General features: G+C 39.3%; 1 protein-coding gene across 5 annotated transcripts in view; it reads left to right on the forward strand.

Moving 5' to 3' along the window:
* The window catches only part of pcdh7b (protocadherin 7b), a 268609-nt gene that overhangs the window by 146420 nt on the left and 95105 nt on the right, over positions 1–27084 (forward strand). For 2 of the 5 annotated variants that reach the window (XM_034164715.1, XM_034164718.1), the window contains exon 2: positions 5010–5229. The exons of 2 other annotated variants lie outside the window; for them this stretch is intronic. In XM_034164715.1, the coding sequence (XP_034020606.1) occupies positions 5010–5229 (220 nt within the window). The remainder of the gene's footprint in view (positions 1–5009; positions 5230–27084) is intronic. One more of the 5 variants, XM_034164716.1, reaches the window with a different exon arrangement.

Consider the following 27084-nt stretch of genomic DNA (forward strand, 5'->3'; position numbering starts at 1 on the left):
AGGCCGATGATTCCATAATTTATGCCAGGAGTTGTATTAACACCTCTCAACTTACTTATAAGACATTTCATGGAGATTAGCATGGTGACGTCACTTTCTAGTTTAGCTACTTGCTAACTGCTTTGTTTCTGGTATCTTATGTAAATGCTAGTGAGAAATAAGCACTTCTAAAACTGAAAATGCTGTTTTTGGAACAAATTAACTCCTCTGAACTAATTCATAAGACATTTTTTTATGGAGGTTAGCATAGTGACATCACTTCCTGGTTTTGCTACTTGCTAGCTGCTTTGTTTCTGGTATATTATGTAAAATCCAGTGAGAAATAAGCACTTTTATAATCTGATCCATTTTGTTTTTGAGTGACGCAGGTGACAGCCAATCAGAGTTAAGCTGCACCATGATGTCAGTCACTGGTCTCTTCAAAACCGCTTTGTTTTGTGTGTTCGTTTCTCATATATTATGTAAAAGCCAGTGAGAAATAAACACTTCTAAAACTGAAAATGCTGGTTTTGACACCACTTCCTACTTTAGCTACTTGCTAACCGCTTCATTTCTGGTATTTTATGTAAAAGCAAGTGATAAATAAACATGTCTAATACTGCAAATGCTGTTTTGAACCTTTTGTGTTCTGTTTGAACCTATTAACACCTCTGAACGTATTTATAAGACATTTTGTGGACATTACCTTGAACGCTAACTTTCGCTAACTCAAAACTAACTTTCTACAGAGTTAAATTTGTCACATTATTAATACGTGCAAATGAACGGAGGGTGATCTACAAATATTCCTTGATCTGCAGAACATGAACAAATGATGATTTGATTTGAACATGTACAAATTATACGTAAGACAATAGGATAGTAATATTTGATTAAACAACTATACATTATAAAGAACACAATGCTGATCTGGCCGAGGGTATTTTAACATTGCATTATTTTTTCAGTGCCGATGTATACTATCTATGTCTCAGTATTATTATTTTTCTGAGTGCCACATTCATGCCTTTTTAAAAATCTCTTTTTCATCAATTTTACCAACTGTTTTGCCATTACAAGGCCCCATGAACAGAGGAATGAGCACAAATACTTGTACACCAGGAGGAAGATGGATGCTCTTTGGCGGAAAACACCAAAAAGAAGCGCTGTAAAAAGTAGACATGTCCGAGATTGAGTATGAAGAAATGAAAGAAGACATTCAATTCCAAGAGGGATAAAACTAAAGTACCTCTTGGAGGAGAATCTGAACATCAGTACTCGTTGCAGATGCGGCTAAACCTTCGGGTAAACATTCACTTTTATTTTTTGCAAATTTAATGCATGTCAATACACTCAAATCTGGGTATATCGGTTTTGTTTTATTTATTTATTTTTCTTAATTATGGTTTTAGATTATCCACCCAATAGTATCATAATTAGCTTTCTAGAGACAAAATGAAAAAGTATTGAATTACTGAACACTGCCTATGAAAAGGTTCCTCCAATATGATAAATTGGTTGTATTGTAATTCATAAACCAATCTAACAAGCATAAAATGATTAGAAAATGCAACCTATAACCAACTCCAAGGTTATGCAGCGGATTGCATGAGACGTTTCTTTTCCATCAGCATGAAATATATGTTTGTGTACAGGAATAAGTAAATAGTTTAAGAAGAAAATTTTGGCCAGTTTGACATTAATATTATTATTATTATTTTTTATTTTTTTGTGATACCATCACGAAATGTAACACATTTTTTGACATGGTCACCTGTTGCTAACTAACCCTAACCGTAACTCCAAATCCCGCCCCCGCGTCACTCCAAATTTCATGATACCATCACAAAAATCTGCTATATTTCGTGACGGTATCACAAGCAAATAGATTAAATCACTTTTCATGATGCCATCACAAACCTGGAGTGAGATCGGGTTATAGAAAATACTGTATTTCAACATATACTTAATATAAGTAGAAATGGATTGGACACCTTTAACACAATCTGAGCTATGCTTAATCAGTTTTATAGTTTTTTTCTTTGATGTGTCACATGTTTACAGTAAAATACTATGTTAACATTTTGAAAAGCACCTGTCGTGATTTGAAATATAAACTATATATTTCTAATGGGGGAAAGAAATGTATTACTCCGGCGAATGAGTAAGTGAGAGTTTGATGGCCGTGTCTGATTAAATGTCATCTTAAATGTAGATAAGTCATCAAAAATGTTCGGTTTAATTTCTTTATGGATAGGCACACAATTGAAAGGTGCCGCTATCCAGTCCAGGAGGCGCTAATAGACATCATTGAATAAGACAACTGGAGAACACATGGGGAAAGATGGAGAGAAATGGAGAAGATGTTTGAGTAATGGGCCTCTGACCCATTTAATATTCTCTGGATGGAAAAAGGAAACAGAATCTGGGATAAAGTCGAAGGAATAAGGCAGATGAGGTCCAGCAAGGAACAGAAAGAGGCGATGCACAGCAGAAGAGGGGATCTCGGACTGTGTTTATGTGTAATTAATGAACGACATTAGCCATTTGTTATGCCATTTATTGTGGTAATGACCAAAGCGTGTCTTTCATTCCTCTACCTCATGCTCATTCTTTCTCTGTCATCACCTCCCTCTGTCATTACGGTCATATAACACTCAAACAGGAATTGAGAGACACGGTGAAAGAAAGGGAATCAGACCGAGAGGAACGCGAGAGGCCTCCGCTTCAATGACACTCTTTGTTCCCGCTTAACGCGGTACACTACTGAATAATGTGCAACTGGAAGCAACACGTATTGACCACTTGGACCCCCAGCTCGTCCTGTAAAAGCTTCTGCATTTGCAAATGCAAGAAAGGAGCTGTTGCCATGTATAGATACGCGCCTTTGACTCTCTTGGCCCTCCTTTTTATTCAAAGGCGCTGGTCAGACAGGATCTTCTGCAGAGACAAATGCTTGTTCGCCTTGTCCTCTTGTTAGCAGGCAAATAAGTAAACAAGTCCAATGAATTCAACCTCACTAAGCTCCATTTGACGGTCGGATGTAGCCTGCTGCTACGACTGGCTTTGTACACTGCGTGTGCAATTATTAGGCAAGTAAGTGTTCTTACTTTATCATGTCTATGCATATTTTCCAACCCCAAACTATACAAACCTGAATTGGATTCAAGCATTGTCTGGTGATATCTATTTGTGTAATGAGGGCGGGTCTGGCCTAAAGTGATCAACACCACACATCAAGGTATTATTGAGCTTCTTCATCTCAGGCACAAAAGGGTGTAGGACCAACAGACACTGAATCCCTTTCAGAGTGAGCAACACTCTCGAAAATGCAAAGGTAGTGAGGCGTGATCAAGGAACAATCAAATGGTTTGTTGCATGTAGTCTGTAGTCTATGGTGACGAAACGTCCTGTTTTCCCAGGACATGTCCTATTTTCACGTCCTGTCCTGGCCGTCCTGGATTTTTTTTTCGAAAGTGATGACAATTTCCCGGTTTTCATTGTTTTTCATTGGGCCATTAAACTGACTCGCATTCAAGTATCATTTGAGTATCTCATTGCAGGGCTGAGTGTCCTGGTTTTCAGTAATCAAAATATGGTCACCCTAATATGGTTAACGGTGATACATTAAATGTGTGGAGAAGAAAAGACCGCAATTAACTGCAAGAGACTGGGGAAGAATTATACCTGACAGTGCCAGGAACCCATCATCATCCAGTGCCATCGTATTCCAGAGCTACTACCTACCTGGAATGTCCAGAAGTACAAGGTGTTCAGTGGCCGGAGTTGTAGCCAAAATAAAGAAAGCCAAAACACAACCACCAGTGAACAAGACTCTCAAGTTGAAATGTCAAGATTGGGCTAAGAAAGATCAGAAGACAGATTTTTGTCAAAGGTTCAATGGACAGTGTCTCTTGGTGGACCAGGTGGATGGCCCTTTGGCATGACTGCGCTGGACGACAGCAAGGCGGAGAAGGTGTACTGGTATTGGCCGCTATTAATAAGAATGAGCAATTTGGACCTTGTCAGGTTGAAGATTGACTTAAAACTCCCAAAACTTTTGACAGTTTTTAGAAGCTACTTTCTTCAAGTGGTAGTACAGGAAAAAACTGCAAGAACTCTGTTGCTTGGCTTGCCAGCAATGGCCTCAAAGAATAATGACTTTCATCAGCTGACTTACACCCTATTGAGAACTTCGGGGTCCTTCTTCAATGTGAGCTTTACAGTGAGGGAGAACAATACCTCTTTGAATACCATATGGGAACCTGCGGTTGCTGTGGCACCAATAGTTGATCATCAACAGATCAAGAAACTGACAGACTCCATAAACTGAAGGCCCATGGCAGTTATTGAAAAGAAGGGTCACCGCGTTGGCCACATCATATTTTGAAAATGTCAAAAGTGTTTATTTGTTAATTTTGAGTGGTTTATTTCTTATACTTGACTAAACAAGTGTGATGGGAAAATTTAAATTTTTCATTTAGTTGCCAAATAATTGTGCACACATATGTTTAATTGAGGAAGCCAAAACTCCCTTTTATTTTGTCAAACATTCAACACTGTCTTTGTTCATCAAGTTAATCCAGAGTACAACTTGCCTAATAATTGTGTACATGGTGTAGAGCTTCCTATGTGTCCTGTTCTTCCCATTGAACGTTTTCAGGGATGGATGAAGGCAGGACCTTGTTTGTGAGAATAAAAGGTCTTTTGTGACTGTTGTGATGCACAAGATTAGTCTATTATTGTGGGCAGTAAAGTCACATTACAGCTTGCTTGAAGATATGGGTTAGCACGAATCATTGTGTCTTTTACATCCAGCTAGCACACTCCTACGACTCCTCCGCTAAAGAATAGACTCCTCTCACTCCTTTTCTTGCTAAGCTATTTTCCTGCTATTATGAACTTCAACCCTTTCTAAAACCCAGAGGATCCACCTCCACCACTGCCGTCTAATCAAAAAGAAAAGTAATAAAGAAAAAATCAAACAGTCCCTTTTATAGTGACCCCCGGCCGTTTGGTTTCTCTTGTAGCCATTTCGGCGAGTGACCTTCTCGGTGGTGAGCCAGCCCCAGGACCCTCACCAGCAGGGATCGCTGCAGAGCTGCTACGACAGTGGCCTGGATGAGTCGGAGACGCCCAGCAGCAAGAGTTCTTCGGGCCCCCGGCTGGGCGCCCTTCCCCTGCCTGAGGACAGCTACGAGAGGACAACGCCGGATGGCAGTGTCGGTGAGGCAGAGCACATGGAAAATGGTAGGGGCAAACACTGAAAGGAGATCAAGAAAACAAAACAAAACACAGGTACATTGGTGAGGGTGTTTTACGTAGTCCGGCATTAGTTTTAAAACAGATATATAGATAGCAATGTAAGGTAAGGTTTTTAAATGCTAAACACTTGTTTTGAAGATAGGTGGCATTGGTTAGCGAGGTTTGCACTGTCAGATGAGGCGCGATTTTGAAGTTCTTGCAGTAGCCATTCCAATTTTGTCAAAATAAGCTTTCGCAAATCTGTGCGATGTGAAAACAAAGAAAGTTGTTATACAATCTGGCATATATCGAGAATATAAATACCAGGATGAGGGGTATATACGACCACCTTGTGGACAGCATTCCCCGTAAAGTTGTTTTTTGTCATAAATTATGATTCCCTACCAGTGAAGAACCAGAATACCAAAATGTTGTGTCAAGGTTAGCAGATTGAAAGAACAAGCACTGGCACAGATGGTGAGTCATCTTCCTTGACTGGCCTGCTGTTGGACTTTAAGACATTCATGAAAGATTTCCACATTTTCCTCCATCTTTCTTTAGATGTCTTAAAGAGGCTGTTTTTAGAAGAGGGGCTGAAGATATTTTTTCTCAACAACCACGTGTTACAGTGATGTTCTGTAGGTTGGAATTTAATGTGAGCAACGCAAAAGGATGTTTTTACAAAGTCAGTCCTTCTCGGTACAGTAGCTTCTTTTACAGAACCTTCTCATGACTTACATGAGCTCATTTTTAAGCCAAGCCCATTATGTCTATGTGTTCTCATGAGTGTGTGGATGTGCACTGAGAGATGAGGGTAATGGTCCCATTCATGGACTAGGAGTCTAAAGCAATGCTTAACAAGGAGTAGCTGTCTAGAGAGTGTTAAGCCTAAGTACAGAGGCTTCCCCACTGCAGATTATTTTAAAAGCGATAAGATTCCTCATCCTCTTATTATAGATAGAGCTGTTTTGAATATGATGTCTTTATACAAGGTCAGTGTTCATAGACAATAAATATTCCCAACTACTGGCTATTAAATGTTGAGTTTAAGCTTGGGTGGTGCAGCCTAAAATATATAGCAATATAATTCTAACACACTGACGTTTGCGCTATGCATCTTTTCTTTTTTTTTCTTTTTTCTTAAAATGTCATTACAAATCCTTATGGAAGTGTATGGCATTGCGATGGCAACTGCATGACTCTTAACTGTAAGACTATGTTTCCCATAGTATAGAGGTATTTTAGAACAATTATTACGCAATATTACAATAAACAGCAAAACTTTAGTGGAACCGAAATAAAGGGTAAAAATACCAAACTTTCTTCTCCCCAGTGTAACCAACATTGACAATGCACCAATTGTAATACAACAGCTTTTCCCTTAGTGTTGCAGGAATAGACTTGCATAGTCTGAAAATATAGGCTTTTTGAAGGATGGCACATGTAAACAACTAAATGTTGATCTTAGATGATTTGCATAAATAAAATCTCATTGCAATTAAATTTAAAATCCCATTCTAAATCTATAATCTTCAAATATTGCAAGGGGTTTTGGAAGATTATACATTTGAATAAGTAATAAGTAAATAAATAAATTAAAAAGTTTCAATAAAATCTCTTCTTTTTAATCTGCTTTATAGTAATTTAGTCATTTCCAGAGAGCTTGTCAATTGCCATGGCAAACCAAAATAAAGAGAATCAGGGCAACGTGAAAAGCGCAAGAACTATGTGTTTCCGTGATTCCGTGTTTATTTGTACTGCATAACTGCTGTTAAATTATCAAAAAAATGTTTTTTTTTTTTTTGTCAAATTCACTTCTCTGTCTTCTTTGAAGATGGTTATCTCTGGTCTAATCTCTGTCTTTCAATCATTGTTCTCACCACTAAAGAGGAGGATATTATAGCATGCAGTGAAATGTGCTCCCATGGTGGAGGTCCCATAGACTGTAGGTGAATCTGTAGTTCGAAAAAACAAAAATGTTTTTTTTTTTTCCTCAAATTCACTTCTCTGTCTTCTTTGAAGATGATTATTTCTGGCCTGATCTGCTTTTCAATCATTGTTCTCACTTCTAAAGAGGAGGGGATTATAGCATGCAGTGAAATTTGCTCCCATAGTGGAGATCCCATAGACTGGAGATTAATCTGTAATTAAATTCGGAAAAAAATTCATACCGTTGTACTTTATATACTGTTTGTACTGCCCACCTCGAGGCAGTAAGCACATGTTACTTAGGTATTCAAAATGCTTTTTTTTTCTTTTTTTTTAAGGTAGACAAAAAGGTGACTTTAAACACTTAAAAATGTAAAATTTCATGAAAAAGGCAGCTATTTACCAACTGTATCAAATGTGTCACATCACTGGACATGGACACCTGGTCACAGTTCAATCAAATGTGCCATCAGCCCGTCTGTCAAATTCACCTTGAGAATTAATACTGCAGAAAGAGTGAAATAAATCCACACATAACAGGAAAGCACAAATAATATTTTGAAAAAAAAAAATACTCAACATGACAAAAGTGAAATAAGCCACTACTTTTGATTTCAACTGCACCATATGTTGTCCATTTTCCATTTTCCGTGCTTTCAGCAGATAGCACTGCAAAGTATACTGGAGCTTTAGAAGAGATTTGTTGGAGGAATGGAGTCAAGGTCAATTCACGAATCGGCCTCCATTCGAGAGAGAAACAACACGCTCCGCTGCCGCTCGCTATCTTCGCTGAGATCAGCCGAACTGCTGTGTTTGTTTCTGTGCAGATTGAAAAGCTGATGTACGTGTCAGATTGAAACGAGCGTCGAGAATGGGCCTGTTTTCGCTCTTGCTCTGCTCTGATGCCAGGTATTCCAAGGCTATAAGGAAATATGATGTAGATACTCTAGGCAGTGTTGCGGCCTTGTAGCTCGAGAGACTGTAATTGGTCCAAGTGCCATGATTATGTCTCGAAGAAAAAGCAGCTATGTGTTACCTGATGAAGTGTCCTTGACAAAGATGTCAAGCCCCTGTTTGCTCATTTCGTGTTAAGCCACAGCTGGAAGAGGTCATGTGCCAAAGACCTATGTCTAAAGCAACCGCAATCATCTAAGGTTAGGGCAAATATTGGCAAACTGCTCCAACCTCAGGGGGAAGCTAACTACAGTCATTAACCCTCCCCCTTGTGTTGTAGTTATAGCACATGCTGACACCATCAGTCCTGCTTTTACTCGATGCAAAACCCTACCCCTCTAGAACATTAACGACTTATGAGCGAAGAGGGAGAGGGAAAGTTAGCAGATGGCACGCCGTGGCTATCAGTGCCGGCTTGGGTATAATTAGCGACAGGTTATTGCAGGCATTTATGAGTGTCATGTGATGGTGAGTCATGGTAAAAAAAAAAAAAAAAAAAAAAGCATGTGATCCCACCTTTTTATGACTGGAGAGAAGAATCGAGGTTTTAGATCTTTGACTTTCTGATGTTAGCTGTTAGTTTGAATATACAAGACTTGAATCAGTAATATCATTGGCAGTATCGTTGGTGAGGGAAAAAAAGCAGCACGACCTTCACGAGACATGGCTCCCGACAACACTCAAACAGCTAGGACAGCGTCACACTCAACATAAATTTTCACAGGAGTGTTATTTCTCTGATTTTCGTTACTATTTAAGGCGAACGTGTTGGACAAAAGCATGACGCCTCCCTTTGTATTTTCATTCCACTCTGCACAAACGCTGGGAGGGATCACGTGTTCTTTCTCGTGTCCTTCATCGAGGTCAGCTTTCGAAATTCATTATTTTCTGTTGGTTGACTTTTTTACCTTTGGGAAGACAGACAACAAAAGGCAATACAGATTCTTCCAGAGTCAACATAAAAGAAGGAGTGTTGGGGCTACCACGGGAATATGAACATATTCTTTACCCGCTCCAAGCTGCACACATATAAAACAAGTCTCTGCTATACTTTCTTCTTTACAGACTTCCTTAAAGGGGATATCCAAGTGAAAGACAGTCAAAAGTGTAGATGTTTGTGAATCGGTTCAGTCAACCGTACTGGATCGTATTCTGTATTATTTATCATACGTTACCTTGTTTATTTAGGTGCATCAATAGGTGTATTTGGTGACACAGTAATGTCCTTAAGATTGAGGTAGATGGTCAGACTTCTCCACAGTAAACCAAAAATCCCAATGACATTAGCTTTACAAGCCAGTTGCCACAAACTAAACGATCTCCCCCAAAAAATGCAGCACTTCCAGGCCTTCTAGAAATACACAGGAGCAAGATTTGAACATTTTAATTCCTAAAGAGAATGTGCAAAATGTTGGAGAATCTTTGTTGGAGGTCCCTGCTACACCAGGAGAATGGATTTCAAGATCTCTGATACTGCTGTCGGTAGACGTCAAGGGTGGAGTCTACTCCCGGATGTCAGACATAGACCAATCGGTATGTGGTGGGGTGGAAGAGGAAGAATTGTTTGTTGTTTGTCCTGCATGCTGCAAACAGTGAATACAGGAGAAGTCAGCCCAATGTGAACTCGGCCCTAGGGCCCTACCCTTAACCCCAACGCAGTCTTAACCCTAACCCTGGTCAAGGGTACTTTATTCTCCCGGGGGACGACTTCTCTTGCTACCCAAACAACTTGACATAACTTACACTCCTTCTATTGGTTATTAGCTATTGACTGATTTCTACAAGTGATTGCCGTGGTGATTAGGTAATACGAAATAAGTCAACCATCAATGCTTGTAGATGTGCTAAGTGTTTATCCATTGAGGCACCTACTACTAAGAGGCTGTCAAAGTACACACACAGAAGTTGTTGATGCTCTTGAACTTCGTGGTAGACTCTAAGCAGGTCCACATTGGGAAAACATTACTATCCCTGCACAATTGCCACAGAAATCCTGGATTTGAGGAATGGTGTAATGGTCATATGTAGTGGGATCATTAAGATACTGATCGTACCCACAGCGGCATTACCTATCCATGGGTTTGGGTACCATATCAACTCCAGACCCATTGAAGTCCAAGAACTGTTATACTTTCACATTGTTCCCAAATCTTTCAAGACATCAAAGTCAATGTTGGTCAACTTTTAAGGGTCTACTCATCCAAGGTTAGCATGCATTCCCCTGACTTATTCGCTTATCTGGATTTGGATGGCAGTGACAGTAGACAAAGCAACTCATCCCATCCCATTGATCAACATATTGATTTATTCTGCCTTACAGAAACCTGGTTACAGCAGGATGAATATGTTAGTTTAAATGAGTCAACACCCCCGAGTCACACTAACTGTCAGAATGCTCGTAGCACAGGCCGAGGCGGAGGATTAGCAGCAATCTTCCATTCCAGCTTATTAATTAATCAAAAACCCAGACAGAGCTTTAATTCATTTGAAAGCTTGACTCTTAGTCTTGTCCATCCAAATTGGAAGTCCCAAAAAACAGTTTTATTTGTTATTATCTATCGTCCACCTGGTCGTTACTGTGAGTTTCTCTGTGAATTTTCAGACCTTTTGTCTGACTTAGTGCTTAGCTCAGATAAGATAATTATAGTGGGCGATTTTAACATCCACACAGATGCTGAGAAGGACAGCCTCAACACTGCATTTAATCTATTATTAGACTCTATTGGCTTTGCTCAAAAAGTAAATGAGTCCACCCACCACTTTAATCATATCTTAGATCTTGTTCTGACTTATGGTATGGAAATAGAAGACTTAACAGTATTCCCTGAAAACTCCCTTCTGTCTGATCATTTCTTAATAACATTTACATTTACTCTGATGGACTACCCAGCAGTGGGGAATACGTTTCATTACACTAGAAGTCTTTCAGAAAGCGCTGTAACTAGGTTTAAGGATATGATTCCTTCTTTATGTTCTCTAATGCCATATATCAACACAGTGCAGAGTAGCTACCTAAACTCTGTAAGTGAGATAGAGTATCTCGTCAATAGTTTTACATCCTCATTGAAGACAACTTTGGATGCTGTAGCTCCTCTGAAAAAGAGAGCTTTAAATCAGAAGTGCCTGACTCCGTGGTATAACTCACAAACACGTAGCTTAAAGCAGATAACCCGTAAGTTGGAGAGGAAATGGCGTCTCACTAATTTAGAAGATCTTCACTTAGCCTGGAAAAAGAGTCTGTTGCTCTATAAAAAAGCCCTCCGTAAAGCTAGGACATCTTTCTACTCATCACTAATTGAAGAAAATAAGAACAACCCCAGGTTTCTTTTCAGCACTGTAGCCAGGCTGACAAAGAGTCAGAGCTCTATTGAGCTGAGTATTCCATTAACTTTAACTAGTAATGACTTCATGACTTTCTTTGCTAACAAAATTTTAACTATTAGAGAAAAAATTACTCATAACCATCCCAAAGACGTATCGTTATCTTTGGCTGCTTTCAGTGATGCCGGTATTTGGTTAGACTCTTTCTCTCCGATTGTTCTGTCTGAGTTATTTTCATTAGTTACTTCATCCAAACCATCAACATGTTTATTAGACCCCATTCCTACCAGGCTGCTCAAGGAAGCCCTACCATTATTTAATGCTTCGATCTTAAATATGATCAATCTATCTTTGTTAGTTGGCTATGTACCACAGGCTTTTAAGGTGGCAGTAATTAAACCATTACTTAAAAAGCCATCACTTGACCCAGCTATCTTAGCTAATTATAGGCCAATCTCCAACCTTCCTTTTCTCTCAAAAATTCTTGAAAGGGTAGTTGTAAAACAGCTAACTGATCATCTGCAGAGGAATGGTCTATTTGAAGAGTTTCAGTCAGGTTTTAGAATTCATCATAGTACAGAAACAGCATTAGTGAAGGTTACAAATGATCTTCTTATGGCCTCGGACAGTGGACTCATCTCTGTGCTTGTTCTGTTAGACCTCAGTGCTGCTTTTGATACTGTTGACCATAAAATTTTATTACAGAGATTAGAGCATGCCATAGGTATTAAAGGCACTGCGCTGCGGTGGTTTGAATCATATTTGTCTAATAGATTACAATTTGTTCATGTAAATGGGGAATCTTCTTCACAGACTAAAGTTAATTATGGAGTTCCACAAGGTTCTGTGCTAGGACCAATTTTATTCACTTTATACATGCTTCCCTTAGGTAGTATTATTAGACGGTATTGCTTAAATTTTCATTGTTACGCAGATGATACCCAGCTTTATCTATCCATGAAGCCAGAGGACACACACCAATTAGCTAAACTGCAGGATTGTCTTACAGACATAAAGACATGGATGACCTCTAATTTCCTGCTTTTAAACTCAGATAAAACTGAAGTTATTGTACTTGGCCCCACAAATCTTAGAAACATGGTGTCTAACCAGATCCTTACTCTGGATGGCATTACCCTGACCTCTAGTAATACTGTGAGAAATCTTGGAGTCATTTTTGATCAGGATATGTCATTCAAAGCGCATATTAAACAAATATGTAGGACTGCTTTTTTGCATTTACGCAATATCTCTAAAATCAGAAAGGTCTTGTCTCAGAGTGATGCTGAAAAACTAATTCATGCATTTATTTCCTCTAGGCTGGACTACTGTAATTCATTATTATCAGGTTGTCCTAAAAGTTCCCTAAAAATTCCTTCAGTTAATTCAAAATGCTGCAGCTAGAGTACTGACGGGGACTAGAAGGAGAGAGCATATCTCACCCATATTGGCCTCTCTTCATTGGCTTCCTGTTAATTCTAGAATAGAATTTAAAATTCTTCTTCTTACTTATAAGGTTTTGAATAATCAGGTCCCATCTTATCTTAGGGACCTCGTAGTACCATATCACCCCAATAGAGCGCTTCGCTCTCAGACTGCAGGCTTACTTGTAGTTCCTAGGGTTTGTAAGAGTAGAATGGGAGGCAGAGCCTTCAGCTTTCAGGCTCCTCTCCTGTGGAACCAGCTCCCAATTCAGATCAGGGAGACAGACACCCTCTCTACTTTTAAGATTAGGCTTAAAACTTTCCTTTTTGCTAAAGCTTATAGTTAGGGCTGGATCAGGTGACCCTGAACCATCCCTTAGTTATGCTGCTATAGACGTAGACTGCTGGGGGGTTCCCATGATGCACTGTTTCTTTCTCTTTTTGCTCTGTATGCACCACTCTGCATTTAATCATTAGTGATCGATCTCTGCTCCCCTCCACAGCATGTCTTTTTCCTGGTTCTCTCCCTCAGCCCCAACCAGTCCCAGCAGAAGACTGCCCCTCCCTGAGCCTGGTTCTGCTGGAGGTTTCTTCCTGTTAAAAGGGAGTTTTTCCTTCCCACTGTAGCCAAGTGCTTGCTCACAGGGGGTCGTTTTGACCGTTGGGGTTTTACATAATTATTGTATGGCCTTGCCTTACAATATAAAGCGCCTTGGGGCAACTGTTTGTTGTGATTTGGCGCTATATAAAAAAAAACTGATTGATTGATTGATCCTCTAGCACTTCCTGGGGAATCCTGAGGCATTCCCAAGCAAACTGGAACATATTTCTCCATCCTGGGTCTTCCCCAGGGTGTCTTCCAGAAGAATGTACCTGGAAGACCTTCCTAGGGTGATGACTAGCCAGCATCTTCACTGAATGTCTTAGCCACCTCAGATGGCTAATTTTATATGTGAAAAATGAGCTACTGTCCCAGAGTGTAAGCCAGAGGTGGGACGAAGTCACCAGCAAATCACTCTCAAGTCATGAATCAGCAAGTCTCAAGTCATAATGACCACCAGTTGTTTGCCAGCTGACTTGAGACTTGACTTGAAACTTGCCAATTCATGACTTGAGAATGACTTGACAGTGACTTCTGGTGTAAGCCCAGCTACTCTACGGTGGAATCTCATTTCCGTCGCTTGTTTCCATGACCTCGTCCTTTCAGTCATTACCCAGAGTTCATGACCATATGAGAGGACAGGTTCAGTGCACCATCCGCAAAAGATAAGATGCAACTCCAATGAACTGAATTGCAGTCAAAACATTTTTTTTATTTCATTTTCTCTGCATATTCATGGTCCATCTCTTGCTACCAGTTGTGGAACATCCAGTTTACAGTCTGTCACAATCTGCCAGGCTCTGCCCTCTGCTGATCAAATTATGAGAAGGTCTGGAGTTGAGAGCACATTTTGATGGATCTGAATGTGGAAGAGACCTTCCATATATATTGCGTTATGAGCAGGTCAAAGACATCCCCTCTATTATTGATCTCCACATCACCAGGGGGCAGTCGGTTTTTCAATTTTACCTCGTTAGTTCAAGTACATCTCAAAAGAAGCTTTCCTTGTTGCCCTTTCTTCACGTATGAGGTGTCTCCAGGGCATGCAGTGTTTTCGAGTGAAACATCCGCAAGAAGGTGAACAGCTCGTGGCACTGAAGCGGTAATACCATCGTCCTTTACTTCAGCGTGTCCATGCAACATACTGTGCTTGTTGTTACAGTTCACGCTGTCGAGGATTTATTCCACTTGATCCGTCATCATATGATTTCTTTTTGTAGCAAAACGCTCTTTTAGCCTCAGGTTTTAGCTTTTCACATTAACCTGAGCTGCTAGTCGCTACAGCTAAGTCTCTGTTTACGTGAAGAAACACATTTTTATTATTGACTGGACATTTTCTGGACAAACCCTACTCATAGATTTTCTATAGAGACCCAAATTGCTCATGTGTGTGTTACTCCAGCTACATCAAAGTGAACCTCCATGTTTGAGTTATCGTACGAAGCTAAGCTAACATGCTAATCTTGGTTTGGGTGTTTTATAAATGTTGTTTTTTGGGACTGGGCAGTGGTTTTCATAAGGTGTGGCTTTGGTGTAGTCATTAAAGATTATGATGCATTTATTTCCTCAGTAATCATGAATCAACAGAACCTAATGTCATCAAGCTAATGATATGTGCTAAAAATGCTAATGTCATTCACAGACAAAATTAAATAAGACAAAAAATTCATTCAATGGAAATACTTGGGCTTTGATAACAATTGACCACAAAGCAAGCCATATTATTTGTAGATACCATATTTTTTGGAGGTTAAGGCAAACATTTTTTTTTCTGGCATATTAGCTCATTAGCTTTGGGATTTTTGTGCTTTATTGTAGTGTATTTCTTAGTATTAACATTTATTCTTGCATTATTAGAGTATTTTGATTAGTGTTTTGCGTCCTGTGAAAGCATTCTATAAATCGTTACTATAATTACTATTCTGAATAACAAACTCGTGATTTTTTTGGTAGATATGAATTCACTAAATATAAGTCGCAGAGCCTCCCAAGCTAGGACAAGGAAACTGCAACTTATACTCTGGAAAAAATGGTAGATATTTTTAATAATATGCTCAAAAAGAATAGTCACGGCACTCCACAACATCTAGCGGCCTGTGCTACTGCAGCTCTGGGCTCAGCTTGCGGCAACTGGTAGCTGTCACTCAAAGTAGCCAATCCGCTAATTATACAACACCTTAAACTTCACTTTTTTCTTCAGTTTTCATGGAAGGATAGCTTGTTATTGAGACCAACATTGTTTTATTTTTGGAACAAGTGAGCATTTTTGCTCTAATTTTGGACATTTTAACATGGGCTTCTATGACAATGTGCTCTTTTTCTGGAGCCAGCCTCAAGCAGGTAATGTACTGCAACTTTTTCTTCTTCCGGACGGGCTTCATTTTAGATAGCCTGGTTTTTACCACTTGGTTTTTCTACGTGCTAACAACATGAGAGGAAATATGGAAGCTGGACAAGCGTGTGATCAAACTTAATTTACATCACCAAATGTATCCATCTCTTGATTTGTTTCAAGAAAACTGACTACAAAAGTGGTGATTTTGTTGCCCCTATCCCAAAGTTTTTGGGTGGATCTGTAAATTAACCACACAAAATATATGTATCAGGTTCATACAGTCTGCAGTGAGATCGCTGTTTATTTTGTGTGTGTCTTTATTACTCTGAAAGATAACTCAAAAATGGTTCGAAAGATTTCCTTCAAATTTTGTGGGAATATGACTTGGATAGTTTGGTCAGCACAGTATTTGTGATGGAGACATATATATATATATATATATATATATATATATATATAAATATATATATATAAATGCACAATTCACCCCACCAAAAACGTGCTCTCTCTCTCTCTCTCCTTCAAAACTATGCCCAGCTAGAATGCTGCTTAGCCTGGTTAATAATGTGTGCATGTGTTTGTGTGTGCGCATGCAGATGTGTTTGTGTGCGACTGTGTTCATTAGGCAAGCCCAATTGTGAGGCCAGATGGCAAAGCGAGTTAGTTTAATTAAAACCATTCATATTTCAAGAGCGGCGCGGCAGCAGCGCTGGTCTGAGGTCTGATTTCCCCCAGCAAGATGGAGGGATGACAAATTGTGTGCGTGCGTGCACAGTGAAAAATCATCCTCTTGCACCATCAATCAGCATGTTGCACCCAAGCCCTTTCCTCCAAGGTCACAGCGTGTGCACGGCACCACTACACTAAAATCCACACAAACACACACAAAAATTTAACGGAACGTTGCGCGAAAACGGTGTTGCGTTGCATTTGTGTGCGAAGTCGTGAGCGTGCCCCTGCCGCGTGTCTCTCATTCATTTCCATCTGTCCCTCGTCGCTCGCCCCGTATTTGTTTTCCTGATGTCCTCAGGCAACGCGACAGCACGGGTTCGAGGAAGAACAAGAGACGACAGGAGGAGGAGAACTGGAGGGAAGAGTGGCGAGGCAAAGGGAGTGAGGAGGAGTAAAGGAGGTGAAGGATGGAAGGGAAGGAGGCAAAGTCGTTCAAGAGTTCAAGATCTGAGAGTGAGAAGGAGAGGAACATGGTGACAGAAATATGAGCGATCGCCAGAATTCAGATTATACCAAGTTGTGTTGGAAATTGGTTGCGTTCACATTCGTGGTTGAATTCAACATTTCTAAACTTTTATTAAGGAGGATCTGCATCGATGTGGACATCCGTCTGGAAAAAGGACAAATAAATGACATATTTTGCACCAAGAGTACACCTTATCACGGTTTGGGTTTTAGCATCAGTCTGAAGATAGCTGGATACACAATGCAGAAGTCTAGTTTGCTAATAATAATATTTGTCAAGCTATATGTGGACATTTATGGCACATAAGACATTCATTGGTCTTTGAATGAAAGAAATGTCATGAAAAGTAGTCACAAAAAGGCAGAATTAGTCGAGGTTGCTAATAAGGTTAATAGCTATTAGCTTAGCATTCCATTACGGGAAGTTGGACCTAATGAGGATGCCAAATCCAAACTAGGATCATTTTGATGTGATGGGAAGACGATTTTCTTACTGCTATAAATTTGCGAAAATATTGCTCATGTTACCGCTGTTGACTTTTTAGCCACCTGCCACTGTGAGAAATATGGAGTTTCCAGATGCATCAGTTAGCGACACTCTGAGCACTGGAGTATGGTAAGATGGTAATGTGCATTTATCAGGCTCTTAGTGCACAGCTTCAGTGGTTTAAAATATTCAAAATTATTGTAAGGAGCATTAATGATGTTGATGTCTGTTTAGCTCGGGTGGCGTGTTGTATATCTGGGGACCTCAGTATTGACACTTGTTCTCAACGTGATACAACCCCAACTGTGTTAAGGCCTATCAAGTAATGTCACCTAAGTTTTTTTTTTTTTATAGGTTGAGTTTTTCCAATATTTTAGATCAGTATTGGTTTGATATTGATGAAAATGACTGGAATGGATATTGGAAATGGAAAAAAAAAAAATCTGATCTGATCAGTCTTCTATTGCAAATTTAAGTACACTAAGTACTTTTTTCTTTTGCCTTTTTCCACAGTTTGAGTTGATGTTTTGTTAGATGGCTAGGTTAGCAAAGTGTACAGAGACAAATGTGCTTCCTAAGAGGTTAGCTGTTTTAAGAGAGAAAAAAGTATCAGATCCTGAAAGTTTGCAGAATTTGTATCGGCAGATACCGATACTAAAGGTATCAGCAGACACTGATACTAAAGGTATCAGTATTGGTATCAAATCAGTTGTGAAAAAGTGGAATTGTGCCATCCCTGTAGCTTAAACATCATAAATTATGAAGTTAAAACATGACCCTCGTATCGCAGATGCTGATGTTTCCAGTATGGTGTCCCATTTCTATGGCTTAAAATATCTCAAACTAAGAAGTTAGAGGAAAAAAATCCCCATCCCACAGATCTTGACATTTCCAGTATTTGTATCAGTCTCTGTATCAGTATCTATATCATATCAGCTGTGAAAATTTGGAATTGTGCCATTCCTATGGTTTAAAATGTCTCAAACTAAGATGTTATTGGGGAAAATTCCCATTGTACTGCAGATCCTGACATTTCCAGTATTTGTATCAGTCTTAGTATCAGTATCTGTGTCATATCAGGTGTGAAAATCTGGAACTGTGCCATTCCTATGGTTTAAAATGTCTCAGACTAAGACGTTATTGGGGAAAATCCCCATTGTACTGCATATAGTGATGTTTCCAGTATCTGTATTAGTATCGTATCAGTATTGGTATCATATCAGCTGTGAAAAATCAGCATTGTGCCATTCCAGTGACTTAAAATGTCTCAAAAATAAGAAGTCAGAAAAAAACACTGCCCTTGTACCTTTGTCAAGGTGGTGGAAACTAGAACAAAAAGTTTTTCTTCCCTTTATACCAGGCTCTAAACATGTTTATTCCTGCTTGATAGTTGGACAGTTTAACACGAACAGTCTTTCTGCCAAACATGAGCCAATCCAGCACTAAAAACCAATGTGGATGTTTTTAAAGGTGTTGTTGTCAAATGTTTGAAGGAAGGCAGCCATATTGTTTTGGAGGGAATATGTGTGTTGATTTTCACTTCAAAGGACTGTTGCTTGTTGTCTTCGGTGGTCTGGATGTGCAGTTGGATAAAGCATAAGTAAGCACTTGTCAGAGAACGGGAGCGGCGTGGTTTTTCACGGCACTGCTGAGACATGACTATATTTTCAATGAGGGCCAAGCGTCCTGATTTTCTTGCCTTTTTTGGGGCAATGAAGCAGCAAATCACAATTTGGCTCATTGCCAACTGGCATTTATGTTTAAAATAAAAAGAAAACACTTTCTCAGACATGTTTTTCTAATCTGTTCTTCCCCGACATCTCATGATATCACTCCTTGGCACAGATCTGCATGTCAGGTGCGGTGTTCGGCAGGGAGACTGGTGGGGCGGTCTCAATGAAGACAATTAAACACCTCCAAGGCACTCAGCCAAAGCCTCCCACCCTGCGCTCCCTCTGTCCCCGCTTCCCTCCCGGGCACTATGTTTTCCGCTTGTTTTCCCTGCTCCTCCTCCCAACAGCAGTTTTTTTCCCTCTTTCCTCATAGATACCCTATTGTGCTTTTCGGAAAGATTACTGTGATGACAAAGAGCTGAACAGGTTGTGCAAAGCAAGGGATCGTGTTTACTGGTGCATGCTGTGACATCAGGCGGACAGCATTGAGACACAGTGAATGCCATGTCTCTCCCACTGTGAGTTTATGTAGCATCAAGAGGAACCAGCTACAAATAATGCCAAACATTATTTATTTATTTCCTCTGCCAGAGAGGTTCCACGATCATTAATGTAAACTTGGAGGAATGATCAATCTAACTGCAAGTACCCAATCAATTTTAGCAATGAGCAGGATCCTGATGCAGATTTTAGATGATGATATATATATATAGGCGAGGTGTATGTGTGTGTTGGGGGGGTAGAAACAGCACCAGTAAAATGAATTTGACTTTTTTTAAGCCCTTTTCAATAAATAAATAAATAAGCCATTTGACCTTTTTTAAAATGTCTTTTATTTATTTATTTATTTTTAATCTTTATAAAAAATAACCTATGTGGAAGTTTTTATTTTTACACTTAACAAAAATAAGTCCTTTTTTTTCTTTCTTTCTTTTTTGTTCTTCATAAAAATAAGGCATTTGGACCTGTTTTTCATGTTTTGTTTTTTCCCCTAAGAACCGCTTTTTTCATTTATTTATTTTGTAAGCTCTTTATTTTAAAAATATATCCATTTTGATCTTTTTTTAATTTCCCTATTAAAAAATAAGCAATTTTGACCTTTTTGCTTTTACCATTTATAAAAAGTCATTATAACATTTTTTAAATCTCTTGGTAACAGCAACTTATTTAGATTTTTAAATGTTATTTCATTTAATTTATTAACTTTATGTTGGTATTTGTAAAAAAAAAAAAAAAAAACCCTTTGGAACTTTTTGCTTTTACCAGCTATAAAATTAAGTAATTTTAATATTTGCTTTAAAATCTCTTGGTATAAGTAAGTTTTGATTATTTACTTAATCTTTTTTCCTGTTTTTTTAAATAAGCCATTTTAACCTTTTTGCTTTATTATTCAGAAAATGAAGTCATTTCATTATTTTATTTTATTCATTAATTTATTTATTGCTCTATGTAAAAAAAAAAAAAAAAGCCTTTTGGAGCTTTTTTGATTGTTAGTTTTGTTTTAGCCCTTTATAAAGTATGCTTTCACTTATGGAAGTTGGACTATCAGTTTTTAAAGCATTTTTATGGTTGGGTGCAGCATTTGCTCCATTGCCAGGGAATGTGAACTGTTTCTTGTTCTATGTCGTCTCTTATCATGTTTGCATCATCGTCTAATAAAGAGGTGGTGATTCTCTTTCATGATTCATTCACGCAGCATGCCTCCACACCTGCAGCTGATCCACACGCTTTCTTCCCAGAAACTGGAGCAGACTGGTCATAATGAAGGCATTATGAGAAATGCAGTACAAAAGGCATCAAAGCACTTTGACTGTGTATGACTTTAACGCATGATGCCAATCTGACTTCATTATGAATTCAATCCAGCCAATCAATCACAAATATTTTGCTGATCAATATATCTTTTACATCACCCATCTCTTATTGGTTTTTGAGATATAGCATAAAAAAGGTGTTTTTGCACCATGTTCTGCTTGATTTTTGACATTCATCCAAAGTACTGTAAAATATAATCACCTCTCTATCCAAGCAATATTCCCACCAATTTAGATCCATCGAGGCTTCTTGGTTTTTGAGATATACAAAAAAAGTCCAAGTTTTCCTTGACCTTTGTTCAAACTACTTTAATGTCTAATGACATCTAGATATCTATCCAAGTAATGCTCTCACTGACTTTGATGTATCTCTGGGTGTCCTGGTTTTTGATATTCACAAAAAAATGTTTGTTTGTTGTTTTTTTTTTTGTTTGTTTGTTTTTTTGGACCATGTTTTCCTTGACCTTTGACCAAGCTACCACAAAATCTAATCACCTCTACATATCTATCCAAGTAATATTCCCACCACTTTTGATCCATCTACACTTCTTGGCTTTAGAGATATGTAGACAAATTGTATTTTTTGGACCATCTTTTACTTGACCTTTGACCAAGCTCCCCCAAAATCAAATCTCCTGGAGCTATCTATCAAAGTAATATTCTCACCAATTTTGATCTATGTAGGCTTCTTGGTTTTTGAGATATTTACACAATTCAAACTACTCCATTATCTAATGACCTCTAGATATCTGTCCAAGTAATCTTCTCACTAGGGTTGATGTATCTGGGTGTCTTGGATTTTGAAATACACAAAAAAAACTAATGTTTGGTTTTTTGGACCATGTTTCACCTGACCTTTGACTAAGGTACCCCAAAATCAAATCACCTGTAGATATCTATCAAAGTAATATTCCCACCAATTTTGATCCATGTAGGCTTCTTGGTTTTTGAGATAGATACACAAATGTTATTGTTTGGGCCATGTTTTCCTTGACCTTTGTTCAAACTACTCCAGTATCTAATGAGATCTCAATATCCGCCCAAGTAATCTTCTCACCAAGTTTGATGTATCTGGGTGTCTTGGATTTTGAAATGCACAAAAAAATAATGTTTGGTTTTTTGAACCATGTTTTACCTGACCTTTGACCAAGCTACCCCAAAATCAAATCACTTGTAGATACCTATTAAAGTAATATTCCCACCAATTTTGATCCATGTCGGCTTCTTAGTTTTTGAGATATATATCCACAAATTTTGTTGTTTGGGCCAAGTTTTCCTTAACCTTTATTCAAACTACTCCAATATCTAATGACCTCTCGATATATGTCCAAGTAAAGTTATCACCAAGTTTGTTCAAGCTGCGTGTCATTGTGTTTGAGATATACAAAAAAGGTGTTTTTGTACCAAATTTTCTTGAGCTTGAGCTTTTTACTTTTGAGCAAGCATTCCAAAATCTAATCACATCCAGATTCCCACCCAAATCACGTTCCCACCAAGTTTGAAGTACAAAACTGCTCTTGCTTGCAAATTCATTTTGCACACAAGGAACGCTGCACTGATTATAAAATGAATCATAATTAAATTGTAATTTTTGAAGGCAGCACAAAAAGGTAAACAGGTTTTGCCAAACCAAACTGAGCCGAGTGAAACCACATGTGACGGTCGAGTCAGTGCAACTTGCTGGAATGTTTCAGAGACAGCCCTGACTTTGTTCCAAGACACTATCTGACCTTTAAGGGGGGTATTGTAAACTGTGTTGTCGCCCCTCCCCTCCCCTCCCTGCCCCAGCTGTTTGTGCACGTTGCAGCCTTTGCAGCAATGCATCTGCTGTTCCAGCAGCTTTGACCTTTGACATTTCTCATACCTCACACTGAGCTCTTCGACTACCTACGTATCAGTCCCTTGTATTGAAAAATCTCCTAACTTTTATTCTGGCTTTCACCCACGTGTTCCTATTTACGGCACAGTTTGCTGAGACGTGTTTCCAGCAGGCACCGTCCAATGGCATTCCTTGCGGGAAGGAGATTTTTTTGTTTTCCCACCAGGAAACTCTCCGCTTGCCAACACCGTTGGCTGGCTGGTACATCTAAATGATAGCAATTAGTTCACATTATTTGGGAATTTGGTTTTGTATTCGTCTTTAATGGGGTGAACTGATGAATCAGAGATAGCAGAATGCTGCCAAAACAGACAAAAGCATGATTGCTGCAGGCATTATGTTATAAGTAAGCGGTAATCAGTAGACGGCCCCAGTGCGGTAAGCTTACTCAGATATTAAGAATAATAGTGACACTTTACAAAATAAAAGCTGAGATCACAAGGATTAGTGGAAGTCCTATTTTTTCTGAGCAAATTAGACCAGTGGATTTTGCTGTCACTTATAATATTTTTACAGTGAGGCCAACGTTAATCAATTGCTAGTCACATAATCTTAGTCCCACTCTGCTATGAAAATGTCCAAAATCAGAATGTTGCAGGTAGATGTACAAATAATATCCTTTATAGTAACAGGTAAATCATCCAGGTAGCAATGGATCGAGGTGGAAAATATGTTTCAGGTGTTGTGTGGTCAACCTTTCAGTTAAGGTCTGCAAAACGTTCCAAAAGTTGGGACAGTGAAGCATTTTTCACTTTGTAATGTTACCATTCCTGCTCTCAAAGTGATGAAGTTGTTCAGGTGTTATCTGTCCCATTATTCTTGCAATCGTGTCTTGTAGGGTTGTGGTTGTTGCATTGTTTTGTATCAAAATTCACCACAAAAGCTCCATTGGGCACAAGTCAGGAGTGCAAGCAGGCCAGTCCGGTGTCCGTACCCTCTACTTCCGCAGCCATGCCTTTGTAGTGTGTGGTGCATGGACAACGCTGGAAAAGATGTTGTCTTGAAGGCAGCATATGTTGCTCTGAACTATTCTGCATTTATGCTGCTGTCAAAGTAGTGCAAATTCCCTTTGTAAAGGGTACTGACACAGCTCCATACCATCACAGACCCTGGGTTTTGCTGATAACAGTCTCAATGATGTGTTTTGTCTGTGGCCTGGAGCACATGATGTCCAGTTCTTCAAAAAACAAAAAAGAAACAAAAAGAATACTGATTTGTTGGATCACAGTATGTGGTTCCACTGTGTGATGGTCCAACTCCAATGCCGCCAAGCACAGAGAGGTTGAAGCCATTTGTGGACAAGTTTAACATAAGGTTTGTTTTTGCAGAATAATGTTTTGAGTATGGTTTGTAAATATAACTCCGCATTGTAGTGCTTGACAAAGGTTTCCCAATGTAATCCTTTTCCCATGTGGTTATATCAGCTATTGATGAGAGACAGCTCTTGATGCAGTGGAGTTGCCCTTCAATCATGATTTTTAGCAAATCATGATTGAAATAACATCATCATTTATTAAAAGTTGTACCGCATTAATGACCCACCCCAATTTGTTTTTGTTGTTGTTTTGCGATGGTACACCAGATTACCAAGCCAGCTAATATACCTTATTAGCATTGTGCTAGCATGACACTGACCTTGCTTGCAAGCAAATAATTCATTTTGGTTATTTGTGGTCATCAGGCAGCATTAAACAGCTCTCCCAGTTTAATTTAACATGTGCCTGACAAAGGTTTCCCGATGTAATCCTTTTCCCATGTGGTTACATCAGCTATAGATGAATGACAGCTCTTAATGCATTGGAGTTGCTCTTGCTCTTTACAAAGTGAAATTCCTCCAGGGTCCGTAAATGGTTTAATAATACTATGCAGGTACAAATATGCAAATCCCTTTTAAGCTTTTTTTTTTTTTGACAAACATTTCCCACACGTTTCTTGACAAACTGAAGATGCTCTGGCCATCTTTGCTCCTCAAAGACACAGCCTTTTGCGGATACCGATTTTTACCAAATCATGATTGAAATAACATCATCATTCATTGAAATGTGTACCTCATTACTGACACACAGCAATTTCTTTTTTTTTTTGTGGTGGTACACCAGCTTACCAAGCCAGCTAATATACCTTATTAGCATTGTGCTAGCATGACACTGACCTTGCTTGCAAGCAAATAATTCATTTTGGTTATTTGTGGTCGTCAGGTAGCATTAAACGGCTCTCCCAGTTTAATTAAACATGTGTTTGACAAAGGTTTCCCGATGTAATCCTTTTCCCATGTGGTTATATCAGCTATTGATGAATGACAGCTCTTGATGCAGTGAAGTTGCCCTTGCTCTTTTCGCAGTGAAATTCCTCCAGCATCCGTAAATGGTTTAATAATACTATGCAGGTACAAATATGCAAATCCCTTTGAATATTTTTTCTTTTGACTAACGATTGCCACACGTTAGCATTAAACGGCTCTTCCAGTTTAACTAAACATGTACGGCTGCAATTATGGCATTATATGTTGAAGGTTCTGATGCAAAACCTTACATTGACGTGATTGCAGTGCACATGTTCAGCGCTGCCGATTTGCAAAAACTACTCTCCAAAATTCTGATTATGATTGAGGTAGAAGCCTACAGTTGATGTGTACATTCACCTACAGTCTATTTGGATTTCTTTGCACATGCATATGAGTACAGTACCCACCAGCACTTTGTTTTACCTCCCTCCTTCCTTTCTCACCCCTCCGCGTCTCCACTTGTCGTATAAAAATAGATGAAAGCGTGTCACAGTGGAAGAAGGGGCATTATCGCCTGCACTCCCTGTCTTGCTTTTTCCTCTTTGGACACAGTTAATGCATCGCTTATGGATAGAAGAACAGAGCTGAACAAAGAGGGAGAAGGTGACAGAGGAAAAGGGTGGGTGGCAGTAGGGGGGGTATTATAATTAAAAGTGAACGCAGGTTTTCCGAGGAGGCTGTCAGGCGTCTCTGCTGCAGAGGTCTCCAAGAGAAGCGTGCGCCATGACCTTTGACACGGCCGATGTTGGAGGGTTTTGTGACACGAAGTGCGCGGATATCTCCAGAAATCTGACACGCGCGAAACCTTCTGCACACAAACACCTCCTGATAGAACAGCACGCTTGCGCACGCGCAGCTGTGCGCACGCCATTCTCCTGGAAGGACAATATCCTTCTGAGCTCCCATAGCTGAGGAATTTCATTATTTTCTCTCCTTTTATTTCCTTTTTGTGAGGGACTGCGCTCATGGACACAATTACTCAGGGTCATATATGCATCAGTGAAAAAGAAAAAAAAATCCCAAATGATGTGCGATCTATTATTTTTCTATTTCAGGGAGGGAAAAGATGCTCATTATTTTTCTTGCTCTGAAGAATTCTTCTGTGGATTCTTTCAGACGCCTTAAGTGAACAGAGGGAGGGATTTGCTGAAGCCCGTCGCACTGTGTTCCGTGAGACTTAATGCATTTTTCCGAGAGACTTTTTACAAAGGCTTGTCCATTTAGTCCATCAAACTTGTTTCCCTCGGTGACTGCGAGGCAAGAAATTCACGTAACGGTCAGCATTAGCACTATACATGTTTTATGAAGGCCAAGCTCTCACCCTACTTAAAGGTGATTCACACAACCATTCGGACAACTGAGAAATCTGTATGGCGCGTGCGTATGCTCACGAAGAGGACTAAGCTATTCTGTGCACATGCACACTTTTTTTTTTCTTTTCAGCACGAAGCTGCTTGCTTATGCTTTGTTGACCCATTTAAGGGTTTTTGCATTTTTCACTATTGTGCCGTCTCAGATTTTTCAGACAGCAGATCCAGAAACACTTTTTTTGATAGTCTGAACAGCAAAAACCCAAATGAAATGCGATTTATTCCAAATCTAGCTCCTATCACATACAAAGGTGGTTTCAATCCCAACTGCAATCTGATTTCTTAAGATGCATCTCAGTCAAAATCATCTGATCATGACAATGTGTCACTCACAATGTGATCTAAACAGTAACGGATGTGACAAACCGCCTTTATGAGCCGAGCAGCAATGCGTAGAATAGATGATCTGGTTGCACCATTATAGAGAAGATGCAAGTGCCAACCGCAAAGTTTTGGGAATGTGATGAGGCGGCCTCCCTTCTAGCACTGAATTTCTGCTCTTTGCTCATTATCGCTCCCCGCTCCAGTCAGTTTTCACCCTGCTCGATAAAACTGCTCACCATTTGCTCCAAAAAAGAAAACAAAATGTTTGA

Source organism: Thalassophryne amazonica, chromosome 23 (genome assembly GCF_902500255.1).
Source record: "Thalassophryne amazonica chromosome 23, fThaAma1.1, whole genome shotgun sequence".
NCBI lineage: Eukaryota > Metazoa > Chordata > Actinopteri > Batrachoidiformes > Batrachoididae > Thalassophryne > Thalassophryne amazonica.